This window comes from Anolis carolinensis, chromosome 1 (assembly GCF_035594765.1).
Source record: "Anolis carolinensis isolate JA03-04 chromosome 1, rAnoCar3.1.pri, whole genome shotgun sequence".
In the NCBI taxonomy this organism is placed as follows: Eukaryota; Metazoa; Chordata; class Lepidosauria; order Squamata; family Dactyloidae; genus Anolis; species Anolis carolinensis.
Genome location: NC_085841.1, coordinates 257,542,698 through 257,558,656, shown reverse-complemented (window position 1 = coordinate 257,558,656; position 15,959 = coordinate 257,542,698). Strand labels below are relative to the sequence as shown.

At 41.2% G+C, this 15,959-nt stretch overlaps 1 protein-coding gene across 2 annotated transcripts in view; it reads right to left on the bottom strand.

Annotated features, from left to right (window-relative positions):
* Nucleotides 1-5,657: 5,657 nt before the first annotated feature.
* The window catches only part of LOC100566696 (membrane-spanning 4-domains subfamily A member 8), a 40,458-nt gene continuing 30,156 nt past the window's right edge, over nt 5,658-15,959 (bottom strand). For both annotated transcript variants that reach the window (XM_003224110.4, XM_008115837.3), the window contains exons 2-7: nt 13,006-13,229; nt 11,472-11,591; nt 10,642-10,698; nt 9,672-9,797; nt 7,566-7,682; nt 5,658-6,255 (exon numbers count right to left, since the gene is read on the bottom strand). In XM_003224110.4, the coding sequence (XP_003224158.1) occupies nt 6,172-6,255; nt 7,566-7,682; nt 9,672-9,797; nt 10,642-10,698; nt 11,472-11,591; nt 13,006-13,224 (723 nt within the window). In that variant the 5' untranslated portion in view covers nt 13,225-13,229 and the 3' untranslated portion in view covers nt 5,658-6,171. The remainder of the gene's footprint in view (nt 6,256-7,565; nt 7,683-9,671; nt 9,798-10,641; nt 10,699-11,471; nt 11,592-13,005; nt 13,230-15,959) is intronic.

Sequence of the window (15,959 nt, the reverse complement as noted above, 5' to 3'; positions counted from 1 at the left end):
AGTTCCGAGTCATGCCTTTTGGGCTTTGTAATGCTCCTGCGGTCTTCCAGAGGTTCATGAACGATGTGTTCAGGGACCTAATTGACCAATTTTTAGTGATTTATTTGGATGATATCTTGATTTTTTCTAAGGACGAGAAAGAACATCGTCAACATGTCAAGCAGGTTCTGCACCGACTGCGGGCTAATGGGCTTTTCGCCAAGGCTTCCAAGTGCGTCTTTCATGTGCCTGAAGTGGAGTTCCTAGGTCATGTAGTGTCAGGTAGGGAACTTAAAATGGACCCACATAAGGTTGACGCCGTCAACTCATGGCAGGAGCTGAAGACTAAGAAGGATGTACAAAGGTTCTTAGGTTTCGCTAATTACTACCGGGAGTTTATTCCGAATTTTGCAAAGCTCACGGTACCTTTGACGCAGCTTCTGCGCAAGAAACAGCCATTTGTGTGGGGGCGGGAAGCTCACGAGGCGTTTCTACAACTTAAGTCTAGTTTTCAATCGGACAACATACTAACCCATCCTGATGTTGACAAACCGTTCGTGGTAGAAGCGGACGCTTCTAGCTACGCGTTGGGGGCTGTATTGTCTCAGAAGGATTCCTCAGGGACCTTGCGTCCCTGTGGATTTTACTCGCGGCAACTAACACCCTTCGAGCAGAACTATACCATATGGGAGAAGGAGTTGTTGGCGATTAAGGTGGCGTTTGAGGTGTGGCGGCACTGGCTTGAAGGGGCACGGCACCAGATCGTGGTCAGATCTGATCACAAGAACTTAGAGCACTTGCAAACAGCAAAGAAGTTAAACCAGCGTCAAATCCGATGGGCTTTGTTTTTCTCCAGGTTTAACTTCAAGGTGCAGTTCGTGGAGGGGAAGGCAAACTTGCGGGCCGATGCTTTATCCCGCAAGCCGGAGTTTAAGACCAATGAGCAGGTTGTATGTCAGACCATCTTGCCTACTGCCTCTCTGTGTGTTGTAGATAATGAGCTCGGGTTACATGACCAGATCCTTGAGGCTCAGAGGGATGATGTGTGGACACAGGAGCAACTGATGCTGCTCTCAGCAGGTAACCGTACCATACTGCCGCATCTACAAGATCAAGACGGAGTATTGGTACGCAGGGGGCAGGTCTACGTACCAGTGGGGGCCCTCAGGTTGGAGGTGATTAGAGCCCACCATGACGAACCCATGGCTGGGCACTTTGGCAGGTTCAAGACCGTACAGCTTATCACCAGGAGCTACTGGTGGCCAAAGATGCGGCAAGACATTCTGCGCTTTTGTGACAGCTGCGCCGTTTGCCAGCAGAGTAAGACGCCTGTTGGGCGCCCTAGAGGGTTGTTGTCGTCTCTACCTGTTCCGGAGAGGCCATGGCAAATCATTTCCATGGATTTTATTTCAGATTTGCCTAAGTCTGGGGGTTATACTTGTATTTGGGTGGTGGTAGATTTATTTAGTAAACTGGCTCATTTTATTCCTTGTTCAACCATTCCGGCGGCCCCTACGTTGGCCTTACTATTTACTAAGCACATCTATCGTTTGCACGGAGCACCCGAGGTGATTATTTCAGATAGGGCTCCGCAATTTGTGTCACGCTTTTGGAAACACTTCCATGAGTGCTTGGGGACTAAGTTAAACGTTTCTTCAGCCTTTCATCCGCAAACGGATGGACAGTCGGAACGGGTTAATGGGCTCTTAGAGCAGTATTTGCGTTGTTTTTGTTTAGATCAACCCACGGCTTGGGTGAAGTGGTTACCGGTGGCGGAATTCGCTTACAACAATGCGGTGCACACGTCTAGTCAGCATACGCCATTTGAGCTAACTTATGGTTTTCACCCACGGGGAGGTGTGGCGCCGTCGACCAATGTGGTCTCTTCGGACCCTGTGTACCGCTCTTCGGAAATGGCTGCATTACATGATGTTGCCCGTCGCTTACTGTTGGAAGCTAAGGCAACGCAGAAGACTCAGGCTGACCGCCACAGGCAGGCAGGGGAGGAGTTGGAAGAAGGGGATTTGGTGTGGTTATCTTCCAAACATATTAAACAGGCTGGGGGAAAGTTTGCGCCTCGGTATTTGGGTCCCTTTCCTATCGTTAAAAAAATTTCTTCTGTTGCGTTTCGTTTGCGTTTACCGTCTAGTTTAAAGGTCCATCCAGTCTTTCATCGTTCGCTGTTGAAACTTGATACCTCTAGTCGTCGTGGTGCTATAGCGGAGGGTATCACTGCCACTTCTCCGCCATCGGGGGAGGAGGCCTTTGTGAGAGGGGATAGTGTTATGATTGAGCCTCATGGCTCTGTTACTGACAGACGTGGGCGTAAGACTCCTCGAGAGTCAGATACTCTCGAGGAGCGAGAGAGAAAAAGACTGCGAGACATATTTGCAGCACCATCTGACGAAGAGTCTTTCGAGGGATTTACGGAGAGAATGGAGGAGGGGCTGGTTAGCTCAGAGGAGGATGAGATGGATTGGACTCGGGTAAGGGAGGAATTGGGTGCCACTGGCCATGATGGGACAGAAGATGAATGGGGACCTTCAGGACTAGACCCATGGCTTAGCTGGAGGGATGGGACGGGATCCACAGCTGGAGATGCTGTTGGGCGTAGTCAGAGGTGTTCCAGCTCTGACGAGGAAAGTGATGAGGAAACGCCCGGGTTAAGGAGGACAGCTGACAGTGATGAGGATTTGTAACTGGCATAAAATGGGGCTTGGGAGCAATTGCAAATTGCGTTGGGCAAGGTAATCTGGACAAACGCTTGGGATCTGTGTGTGTGGGACGCTTTCCTGAAGACTGGTGTGTTTTCCTGTGCTGAGACGTAAGTGGTTTTGGAATTCAGGGTCAGACGGCGGGAGGAATTGTGTGGGCATTTGTTTGTGCAAACCTGTGCTTACTCTTATTAGCTTGACCTTCCGTCGTCTTCTTGACGGACGCCATCTCCTGCTTTGAGAACTCGGACTGAACTGACCACGGCTTGTCTTCCCCCCTTCTTGGACTTGGAAAAACTACAAACGTCTGCTTCTGGCTTTGATCTATGGAACGGAACTGGTCTACTCTACTGCTACAATCCTTGGCTGATCTGCTCGTGTTGGAGATCCTGTCTGCTGTGTGTGTGTGGGAGCGACGCAAGTTACTCTAAGCACAGTGTTGGCAGCAGAGAGGAATCTGCTGCCAATTAGTTGCATTCTTTGTATCTTTTGTTCCTTGGCTTTCGTTTTGTTTATACCCAGGCTGAAGCAAGCAGTTTGTTTTTACCCGGATTAAACTCCGGTTTAATCCGGTTTATCTTTTGAACATTTACTTTTGTCTCTTTTTGCTCCTAAAGGCAAAAACTGCCTGGCCCTTGTGTTTTACGGGCATTTTTGAGTTCTGTAATCTAATAAACTCTGTTACTTTGAATCTTGTGGCGTTCTGTCCTTGACAATATGAACAGATTTCTTCTTCCCAAATATATTTGTGGTTGCTCCATTTGTACATCTGTGGCATATTATTTTTATGTAAGTTTTTGGGAAACCCCTGGAGGTAGCTCACCTTTCTCAATATTTATTTAAGGTAAAACAAGTGCTGAAGAAAAACGGCAAATTCTAAAAATGTTTGTAAAATGTGTTCAGGTTGCCTGTTGGCTTATGGTGACTTCATTAATTTCATAGGGTTTTCTTAGGTGAGGAATACACCACGGCGGTTTGGCCAGCAGCTTCTTCTGAAATGTAGCCTACAGCGTCTATGTAAATAATAATACTTTATTAAGGAAAAGACACACCTTAAGGTACATGCATACTGTAGAATGAATGCAGGTTTGCACCACTTTAACTACCACTTCTCAAATGCTATATAATTGTAGTGGTTTAATCCTCTTTGCCAAAGAGTGCTGGTCCCTTACCAGACTATAAATCCTATGATCCCATAGCATTGAGCCATGGCAGTTAAATTGGTGTCAAGCTGCATAAATTCTTCAGTGTAGATGCATGGAAACTCCATGAATGTTCAAGTTAAAAGACAAGAGTCTTAAACTACCGTAACTGCACCACTGTGCTGATGAACCTCTGTTGCACAAACTCTTTTACATTTTCAAAATTCAAACTGGGACATCATCCAATTCCTTGTTTTATAAGTTATTTGTGCATTTTCATGGCTATAGACTGAAGACAAATGATGCATCTACAGTATAGAATTAATGCAGTTTGATATAACTTTAACTGCCATGGCTGAATGTTGGGGAATCATGGGAGTTGTAGTTTCACAAGATATTTTGGCTTCTCTGCCAAAAAATGCTAGTGTCTCACCAAACTACAGTTGCCAGAATTCCATAGCATTGATTCATGGCAGTTAAAGCGATGTCAAATTGCATTCATTGTAGTGTAAATGGACCCTAACAATGGGGTAATGTTGCAATCCAACATAACTGTGCGTACAGAGATTTTCACTCTGCTAGCATTAAATTTGTTTTAGGCCATAGTTTTACCTATATATGCATGAGAAAACTGCTGGGAGTTACCAAAAGCAGTAGAGTGGAACATTACACAGACATCCATACATGTAATTTGAGGTACAGCTCCTGAAATGCAAAATATTTATTGATAAGTTGTATGAGCCACGCAACTGGCAAGAACATCAGCAACATTAATTGCCACACATCTGGTACATCTGTGCACCAAATTCTTGGACTAGCAAATGCGCTGAACAGAGCGGGAATCCCATTTAAATGTATTATTGGAAAGTGACTGGGAAAGGATTTTGTAAATCCACATAAATGAGATTGTAATCTTCTTAAAGGATTCCATCGAAATGAGCATATATCTGTATAAATCCAGGTGAGTGTATATCTATATAAATTTGCATAGAAATTTTAAAACCAAAGCAGGGGAACATAGTTTCTGGTGTTTCTAGATCATCTAGACCAGTGGTTCTCAACCTGTGGGTCCTCAGGTGCTTTGGCCTAAAACTCCCAGAAATCTCAGCCAGTTCACCAGCTGATAGGATTTCTGCGAGTTGAAGACCAAAACATCTGGGGACCCACAGGTTGAGAACCAGTGATCTAGATCTTACTGTACAGACTTGAAGCAGCATCTAGGACCTTATCAGACGGTTTCTTCTCTCCCTTTTCAGGCACTGGCAAAACGGAGTCCAGCAAAAGGCCATCTCATGATGCACAGCCATTTCCAGTGGCTGCCCGTGGGAATCTGTCTTCCCAGCACCTGAAAACAGAGAGAAGACTCAATTTCCAGGAATCGGATTTTACCCAACTCCTAATTAGAGAACACAGAGATGAAGCGGGGAAAGGACGTTGGATGAGAGGCCATCCCTGAAGACCAAAAGGCTATAGGGAATGAAGTAGGATGGTTCACTTTCCCCCGCCTGTCTGGTGAGGTCATAAAGAATGGAAAAGAACTAGGAAAACAACTTGGCTGCTGCTATGATCCCAGGTCAGATGGCTACACAACTGTACATGTCTATGTACACAATCACATGCATGGTCTGAGCAAGGAAACACCTCCCACTGGAGTGGTAGGATGATCCTATTTTGTCTGTGCAAACTTACATGTATTCCTATGTACTCAGCAAACAGGCCAGTATTAAGAGTTATGATCAAAGGTGTGGTGCACACAGAATACATTATTCACTGTCTTTGATATAATGCAAAAAGCAGCTAAATGGCATTGATACAAGGGAAGTTTGAAGAATATAGACTTTATTTTGCCCAAAAATATTTATAGAAAGAAAACAGGTTGATACATCACAACACAGGCACACCACTTATGATCTTAATAGCTATGGCAGAACAGTGTAAAGAAAGCAATGGAAAGTAATTAGCTAGATACTGGATATGTCTGCTCAAAATGCCTTAACAAATGCCCATAGTTTGGCCACAATAGAAGAGAACAAATGAGTTTAAAGGCAACCATTCAAAACAGTTCTGTGACTTCCCTACATCTCCAAAGAGATTGAGACTTGGTGCTAAATATACCACAATTCAGGTGCCGACTGAGCCTTCAGCAGAGGACATTTGTCAACAAATGAGGCACGCCTCATGGTCAAGGTTCTCTCTTGTTTCCAGGGGCATCTGGAGGGAGGGCCTTTAATCTGCTAAATATTACAGCTGTAAATATATTGTGAACAGTTACAGAAAATGGTGAGATTATCAGTGTGCTGATTGCCTGTATGATATCTTGCATAATTTCTTCCTTCTTAAACTGCTAGCTGGGAAGCCACATTTTTTTCAGTAGGAATGGTGTTCTCTCCATTGATAGTGCAGGGCACATACACAATAGCCTAAAACAGAATAAGCATTTTCATTAGTTATCATCTATTCTCAATGGTAGCTGCATGATGACATTCTCCAAGGCTGCCCTATCTCTTCAAGTCGTCATAAAAGAAATCATTCCAAAGACTCAGAAGCATTGCTGTTATTACCACAGCAGTGAAGAATAAAGTCAAACAATCCTTTTATTGCTGTATTGAACAAAGTATTGGCCAGAATTAATAGTCATAGTTATAAATGCATAACCTAGAGAATGGGTGGCCAAACATGCCAAATACAAGAGCCACATATGATAAATTACAGATGTTTGAGAGCTGAAAGACACAGACATTATTATGTGCACATTTTGGTACAAAAGGTTGTGGTAAATAGCAAGAACCACAGGCACATAATAATATTTATTCAACGAAGCATGAATTTACCTATATCTATTTCAGTAATCACAAAGCACACATACATGCACCTTTTACACATGATTTGCAGTGCAAGATCATGGCTTATGTGTCTTTACAGTGATGGAGTGGAGGAAAGATAATTTCATGAATACTAATCACATCACAAAAAGTTTCCAGTTGGGGTAAAATTCAGAATGGCATAGAACATATTTTGGAAGGTGGGAAGGGGAAAAAATTAAGTTTCATAAAATTGAAAATACTCAGGAGTCATAAAATTGAATATGCAGGTAACAGAATTATGCTTTGAGAAAACAGCTACATCTACTAGTCAATAATTAAATAAAAACTCAAAACCCATGACTGTGGAACAACCTGCTGCTGGAAGAGATCCAACAGCTAAATGAGCTGTCAGAATTTAAAACGCATCGGAAGACATATCTCTTCCAGCAGGCCTACCCAACCAGTTCCAATCATGAATTTTAGAATTATGTCTAGTGTCCACTGTATTTTAATAATTGTTATGTATATTTTAATATATGTATTTTGTAGAAATACATTTTAATATGTGTATTTTATATAATGATTATATGTTTTTAGCTGTTTTGTAACCTGCCTCGAGCCACAAGGAGAAATTATTATTATTATTATTATTATTATTATTGAAGAATAAGCTAATTATTTGGAAAATATTTAGGGAAAATTGCAGGGAATCTGCTCATGGTTTTCCCTGTGTTCGGTCCTCAGCAGCAGCACACATCCCCCGTACAGACAGCTTCATGAACTAAAAACTGCTACAGTAAAAAAATTGTATCTATAAATGTCTGCCTGCCTTTTGTGTTAACAAATTCACATGATTGATCACAGAGTCACTGAAGTTGCAGTGGTCATGATCTGCTTAAACTCTGAAACAAAGATCAAATACTTACTGTATCATCAGTGCAGCAGTTTGCCCGGCACCCAAAATGTGTCACTATGACAGTAATGCAGAACTCCAGTGAAGTCAATATAAGGAATAGTGCAACGAAGGCGAGATGTATTGACACCTGGGGAAAGAAACAGATGGAAGATCTGTATGAGTGTGTGCGTTAATCTAATTGTGTAAAACTAGTTCATAAAAAAGGGCTCTACTTTCTGCCCTTGATAATCCTAATAACATCTCGGAGCAATTCACCTACAGAGGATCTGAATCCTCAGGATAAGCAATCTGCCCAATATATGCATCTTTCTGTGAAGATATAAAATTGCAAAACCTAGAATGGTACCTCAATCCCTGAAAAACCCTTCTTAAAATATTTATACATTGTGATTCAGTAAAGAGTTTTTACATTTTAAATGGTTTGATCTGCAATTATATTTAAAATCAGAGGTAAACATAGGATAGGCCAGGTGTGGGCAAACTTCGGCTCTCCAGGTGTTTTGGACTTCAACTCCCACAATTCCTAATAGCCAGTAGGCTGTTAGGAATTGTGGGAGTTGGAAGTCCAAAACACCTGGAGGGCCGAAGTTTGCCCACACCTGGGATAGCCCATGGGCTGCATATTTTCCCATTTTGTGGCACCTGAAAGTCCCCAGCTTCCTAACCCTAGTATTTAAACACTGGTGCAATTTTGCTCCATATCATGCAGAAAGCCTCATAAAGCACATAAAAGTACCTCCACCTTTCATAAGTACAGTAAAATTCTGTACAACCTGTACAAATATTCCATTTTCCACTGCATTCTCTCTCAAAATGGTGACAGTCAATGCTCATCACTTCAGGTCACCATTTTGCAAGGGACTGCAAATGAAAAGCAAGTGTTTAGGCTTCTTGGAAGAGCACATGGGGTGGAGTGAGGAGGAAATTGTCCCATGACATCTATGCAGTTGTTCACCTTTGCTTTAAGCACAAATGAAACTGAGAAGCCATTTCAGCCTTATTCATGACACATAAGGATCAGCTGTCGTCGTTGTATTTCTTACATTTGTCAATGATATCCCATTTCCCAAGTGGCAAAAAGGACATATTACTTGAGGACCCAGACACTGTCAACTTAATAATAAGTTGTTGTTGTTGTTGTTGTTGTTATTTCTTATCTGCCTCTCCCCAAGACTCAACGCAGGAAACAACATAATTAAAATGCAGTAGATAAAACCATTTAAAACACATAGATCAAAAAACACATAGACATAAGCCTTCTGGAAGAGATTGCCCTTTAATTCTGTTGTTTAACTGTCAAATCTCCTTTGGCAGGTCCTTCCATAGTCTTGGGGCAGCCAACAAAAAGGTCCTCTGGGTGACGGATGTCAGTTGGGTTCTGGATGGTTGGAGTAGCCGCCCCCCAGAGGACCAATGTGTTCTAAGGGGCGGATTGTATGGGAGAAGAAAATCCTGCAGGTAACCTGGACCCAAACCATGTAGGATTTAAAAGGATAACCAGCACTTTGTACTTTGCCCAGAAATCAATTGGCAGCCAGTGGAGTGATTTTAATATAGGTGTGATATGCTCATTTCTGAACTAACTTGAGCTCTATGAAGAACTCATGATCTCAGCATATTCCTTATCTGTGAAAACAGTGTCAAGACATCAGAGTGTGTTGGAGGAAATCAGTTTTGTTGCAACGGATATCTAAACTGTTTACAGCACTATCATACACATGCCTTAAAGTATCAGGAGCACATCCAGCCCACCCCAACAGTTTGAAACATTGTGCTGTTTCAAACTGATAATTTTCCATTACAAAGGAAGAACAAAACTTGTAGATTTGTGGCCAAATCCTGGTTCATTTGTAAAGATGTGAATGTTTGTCTGGACTGAGACCATATCGGAAACACTATGATTCACTATGATTAAAATGGAGGGATGAGCTGGAGAACCATATAGAGATTTGCTTGCTGTTTTTTTACATGGCATGTCTTATAAGAGACAAGATATTTTGAAACTAAATAGTTCATCTCTTTAGCAGCAAGAACTTGTAAAGGAACCCCTTTCCCCACAAAGCTCAAAGTGTGTTTACATGTTTCTTTTCCATTAATCCATCTCCCTTTCACTTACGTGGGATGAAGAAGAAATCAGCTGTTTGGGTAATCTTACGATTTGAGCTATGTCAAATATATACCAAATAATGCCTAAGGATGCCATTATAGCACTTAAGATGTTTATTGCCACACTGGTATTTTTCTGAAACAGAAATAGAAAAGTCAGCAAAGTAGAGGAGGAGTAGGTAGCCTTATTCCCACAACTATTTTTGAGCTCAGGAGTTTACTTTTTAAAAGACTATCTATACATAGGGGTGGGGTGGGGGATGCCAAGGTATATGGCTAAACTCTTCTTAGCCTCCAGATTGCATGACGGCATTCTGTGCTCTTTAAAAATATTTTAAAAGAGGATGGTGACACATCTTCTAAATCACCAGAAGAGCATGTGGAGTGCCAAGATCTCAGATCTATACTTGGGAAAAACAGCAACCTCTATAGTTTGGTGAAGCACCAGCACTCTTTGGGAGAGAAATTAGAACTCCCAGAATTTCACAGCATTGAGCCATGGCAGTAAAATAATGTCAAATTGCATTAATTCTACAGAATAGATGTTTCCTTTCTTTGTCATTTTTTTTGCTTTTCCCCCATTTTAGATGTGAATTGCATGATTTCCATCAAAATTAGTAAAAATGATGACTAAAATAAAAGAAGGGAAGTGGAAGGAGTGCCCAGTTATCTGTCCAAGCCATAGAAGAAGCATACCAGGACAGAGCTATGGTGGGAATTGGCAATGATAGAAAATTATCTGCAAACATTTTGGTCTGGAAGAGCAATACTACTACAAATAATTATGATGCATGGTAGCCTATTTGCATAATGTTGGTTATAGAAATCACACTGAATATGTAGTTCATTTTCAGATTGATTTTCAGCATTACTAAGAGAGAGAAATGTTATTTTGCTGGCTGAAAGAATATCCTGGAGAATATAAAAAAACAATATTTCAAAACTTTGCAGCATTTGGGGGGGGGGGGATTGTATCTTACCAAATTAGTATTCCAGTGTTTTTCAGCTGACACAGACAAAGATCCGGAAGCAATAAACTGTCAACAAGAAAAGGAATCAGTGAACTTGATAAAGGTAATTAACTTAAAATTTAAGGAAAACTGCCCACTATTAATAACTTTATCACACCATTCAGGCAAAGTGTAATTACAGCAGGACAACAGTGCATTTGCTTTGCACCAATCACATGACATTGCTCCTTTCCTGCCACTCTCCTAGTAGGAGGCCATTGGAAGGTATTTCTTTTCCAAAAGGAGATAATTAATAAATGATGTTTGTAAAATAATGGGTTTCCAGGCTGCACTGACAGAGCAGCAACAAAGAAACAACATTATGTGACATGTCCAAGGCAAAGACACTGTAACTGTGACTTGCCTGCCTCGTGTAATAAACTCCTAAATGACACAGATACTTGTGTTAGTGCTATGGAATGATTCCAGTTAATATCATATTTCTCCTTCAGACTATTCCCTTTTACAGCTTGTATCCTGCTATTTGAATCAATTGCTCCATGTGCTAGTCTCTAAAGCAGCAGAAAATAACTTTGCCCCCTCCTCAATATTACATCTTTTCAAATGTTTAAACATGGCTAATACAGCCCCTGTTATAAACCATTTCGATAAGTTTGAGGATCCTAACAACCCAGCCACAGAGACCAATAGGTTAACAGTTCATGCACACCCTCCAGAAAAGAGAACATATGAGACCAGTAGAATTAATGCTATACTCTCCAACATTTCACAGATGAAAACTGAGGTGCATAAGTCACTGAAGCACGTTCGCTCTTTAACACAACTAATACAGGACTTACGATTAGGCTACTATACACTGGAAATATCGTAGACAATGCAGTTAAGAAGTGATTGACTGCATTAATTACTGAAATAATCCCAAAACCAAAGTGTATCAGTCCAATCATGATCTGCAAGACCTGTGGAAATAAAAGGCACATAGAAGATAAAGCAAATCCCTGAGGCCTGGATATGCCTGAGGTCAGAACACATTTTCCCCTCAAAAGCTCCATTCATCCTTTAGAGGCTCCATGGTGGAAGGAGAAGCCTCCAGGCTCAGTAAGGAGCCTATTTTTACCCTTTTCAAGCCTGAAAAGGGGAAGAGAGAGGTTAGGAGGTTGGTGGCCTTACCCTCCCATTCCGATTACAAGTCTGTGAGGGTGGGAATGTGGCCACCCTTCACCAAAAAGATGAGGTTTGGCCCTCTCTGTGTGCAAGCAAATGAGCAGGGAACTGGAGGTTGAAACTCTGATTCCCTGCTCATTTTCTGCAGTGTAGAAGGGCCCATAGTTTGGAAGGAGGGGAAAGTGCAGGGAGTTAAGGTCCTCATCACATTGATGAGGTCCAGGGTTCCAATTTGCCAGCTTCCAAGGTGAAATGGGGGCAGCAGGGCAATCTGGGCACCCCTCTGTGCCTCACTGCCAGCTGATACTTCCCCATCACATGTGGGAAAGCATCACTGCACGGCCTCCCCCTGTGCTAGCCCTGTTGTTCCAAATGGACCACACGGAGGCTCCCATGTTGCCGGCATAGCATCCCACGATATTGCCACCCAGTTTACCCACAGAGCCCCATCAGAAGTGAGGCTACGTCATATGATGGGCAGTGCAGGGTTCCATGAGTCAACTGGGCAAAAGCATCCTAGGATGCTGAATTTCCATTGTGTTATGAGGTCCTAGGTTTGTTAGGAGACACAAAATAAGTATCTGCATTATGGATTTAGTCTCTCCACATTCTTCTTTCAATTGGCTGCCAGGAGGAGACCAAAACCATCTTCTTCCTGATTTAAACTAATTGGAATTAACTGCTAATCCAATCTATGGAAATTATACAGTGGAAAAATAAAACATGACTCTATATTTTTTTTTCTACAACAGTACTTTAAACTAAGAAGTTTTCTGCCCAGTTTGAATGTGATCATTAATTCTGAAGTTACTTTAACAGAGGAGGTAAATTCTGTCAATCTTCTCATAGTGGCCATGCAGGAGGAGTGGAGATGAACTGTGTGAGAACCTCCGGTCTAGTGCCTGATCATTCATACAGGTTGGATTTACACTCAGGGTGAGCTAAACTCTCTTTTTCATCTAACAGGCCAAGTAAAATAGTAGGTATGATAGTTCATTCAGTTAGGCAGCAGGAACCAAGCATCTACTTCAGATCAGAAAATAATCTGGATTGCTTCCTCTTTGGTTCCAGACATCTGCATTTTTTATACTGATTAGATAACTATTTCTGACAGTTGATCCATTTCCTTAGAGTAAAGGACTGAAAGTATGTTTGAACTGAAATTATGTTGGACTCGAGCTTGAGTGAATATTAAATAAATATACTTACCCCCAGAGTCTTGGCTTCTAGTTTAATGATCTTCTCAAATGCCCCAACACAGTGCTTCTGCTGGGGCTGGCTACTCAGACTTCCATTCTGTTGGCCTCCAGATCGAATATAGTCCATTAAGGTGCTGGGGATCTGCTCCCCTGCCTGGATTGTTTTGGCACCATTTGGGGCTATGATTACTATGTTTCCATTAGCACTCTCCATTGGCCCTGATGACATGTTGCCTATAAAAGAAATATATTCAGTCAAAATAAAACATAGCCCATTCTTGTCCTAGAAAATAGAATCAATGGTGTGGAAATAACATGACACAAATAACAAGTTAACTGGTTAGGATTATTTAAATAGTGAGGGAAAGGGCTCCACTTCTTCACATAATAATTCCCAATCTTGGTAATTACTAAAATAATGAACAGTGCAATATGGAACAAAAGTGCTGAATTTTTTGCATGAAAGAGAAGTTCTGCTATGGACACTGACAAGGTTTTGTATGGAACAAACACTCCTATTAATAGATTGCCTATCAATTCAGGAAAACGGCGGATATAAAAATTAAGACATGTAAAATGTCTAAAAATATTACCAAAATACATTAGATTTTGACTTCACTAATGATTAAGAAAATAAATGCACCTTTCCCCTATTTTAAACCTATCCTTCCACATTTGGAAGACAACCAACTGACCAACAAAAATAGAACACTATACTGTGGCATATTGTTAAAAGCCTTCATGTACTACCTTCTGTTCTTTAGATGGCTTCTGGTTATTCAATAGCAAAGATGGAAAACCCCTCAGCTTACTTTGAGAAGATGTGGATGTACCAAACAGTTCAGAGCTGAACCATGGAACAAATCATGGTTCCTAGGTGCATTCACTCCCACTGTCAAAATACTTACATGTTGTATTATACTCTGTGATGTCCTTGTTCTGACAGTGGGTCTGCCACTTCACCAGGGTGTGATAAAGAAATGATAGTTTGAAATGATAGTTTGAGGTGAGAGGAAAACGGGAAAGGGGGTGGCTCAGGATGGTTTAGGCTGTGGTACATTCATGTTCACTGTATGATTTTGAGTGAGCCATTTATTTTGTTTTGTTTTCTTCCATTTAATTTTATTCAAGGATTTCTTTTTCACCTTTCTATAATGCACATGCACTAGGAAGAGCAATTTTAGAACAGTTAAAATGAACCAATTTTGCTATAAAAACCAGCATTCACAATGAAAAAAATGTGATATAAAATTGATGCAGCCTTACGAGATTAAAACAAAGACAGAGAAAGTTCACAGCAGAAAAGATTATCTGCCTAGCAAGGGAAACATGTGCTGGAAAGGGAAAGTCTCCAACAAATGGAGGGTTAACTTGGGACCAAATGTGTCTTGAAAAACAAAGATATTCTGCAGTCTGGTTGCACTCACTCTTTGTCTCAGCTGGGCTTGCACTGGAGTAAGGAGACCAAAAGGAATTTGCCTATCTTGCGGATTGAAACAGATAAGACAGTCTGATACAGAAAAAAGTGCTCCACGTGGTGTCCTGAATACAATCCATGGAGAGCTTTGGATTTCCTCCCAGAAACAAGATGGGCAGCCAGTTTAGTGGTTGAGGCAAGATAGATGCAGTATGGTCATGTCAGTAGCCCTTACCCAATCATGGCTTTCCATCATCTTCTTTCTTAGAAATCCTTACTGGAATACCTAACAACCTTGATGAACCTCGCATCTGAAGCTGAGCAAGACCATTCTTAGCCACAATAGAAAAATGACCACCCAAAATCAATACAGGAATGAATTCCATTTAGAACAAGTTGTACTTCTGAACCATTATTCTAATGTTGGACAGATCCTCAGTTTTTTCTTCAGCTTGGCCATTTGTCATTCAAAAATTGATGGGTGCTATACATTTGTAGATTGGGTGAACTGAACCTCCATTCAAACACCCATATTACATCTGCCAGTTTAGATGAAATGAGGAGAGATGTTTATTGAAAGACTATATCCATGTAAACATGTAAATTATGTAAAATCTTGTTCCAATTTTTTCCAGAAAGGGCTGTCAAATAAGAGCTGAATGATAAATGCTGGTGCCACTACCCTGCAAGTGCACAGTATAGCTCATATGTTAAGGACTTGTCCTAAAATAAGACACCTATTACAGCAAGTGTGGCCACCTGCAGAAGGGGCAGAGGCCATTTCCTCAGAGTCCCCTGCGTAGCTAGTCTACCCCTTGTGCTGACCCCTTAAGGTGGCACTGGTATTTTCCCTTCTCCACAGATTTATCCATTACTTATCCATGGGTTATATCAAAATCCATAATTTAGTCCCAAAAATTCCCTTCAACTTATACAACAGTATATACAGTAATATAGTTATAGCAGTAATGTAAATCAATTGTAATGTGGTGCTGGAGAAGAATTCTGTGGTACTGTGGACTGATAAAAAAATGGATCCTAGAGCATATCAAACCACAACTCTCCCTAGAAGCCAAGGTAAATGAATTGAAGCCATCATATTTTGACCGTATTGTGAGAAGGCACGAGTCACTAGAATGCTTGGCAAGGTAGAAAACAATTGAAAAAGACCAAATTGCAGAGGGATAGATCCAATCAACAAGCCATGGTTCTGAGTCTGCAAAACTTGACCAGAGTTGTTGATGATAGGAAATAATAATAATAATAATAATAATAATAATAATAATAATAATAAATGTATTACCCACCACTCCCTGCATTCTTGCCACACACTTATCACATTATTATTCCAGATTAACAGCCTGTGAAATTCTGGAGCTTATAGTTTGGTCAAAGATACCAGAAGAGCAATTTGCCTGAGAATTCTAAATGCCAGTCTCTCAGCTGGCAATCCTAGGATATCATAGACTTGCTAATGGCAATTAAATGTGAACATGCCCACTTTTTGTCAGTTGATTATGTATTTTTATGATGCTTTTACGTTTCTG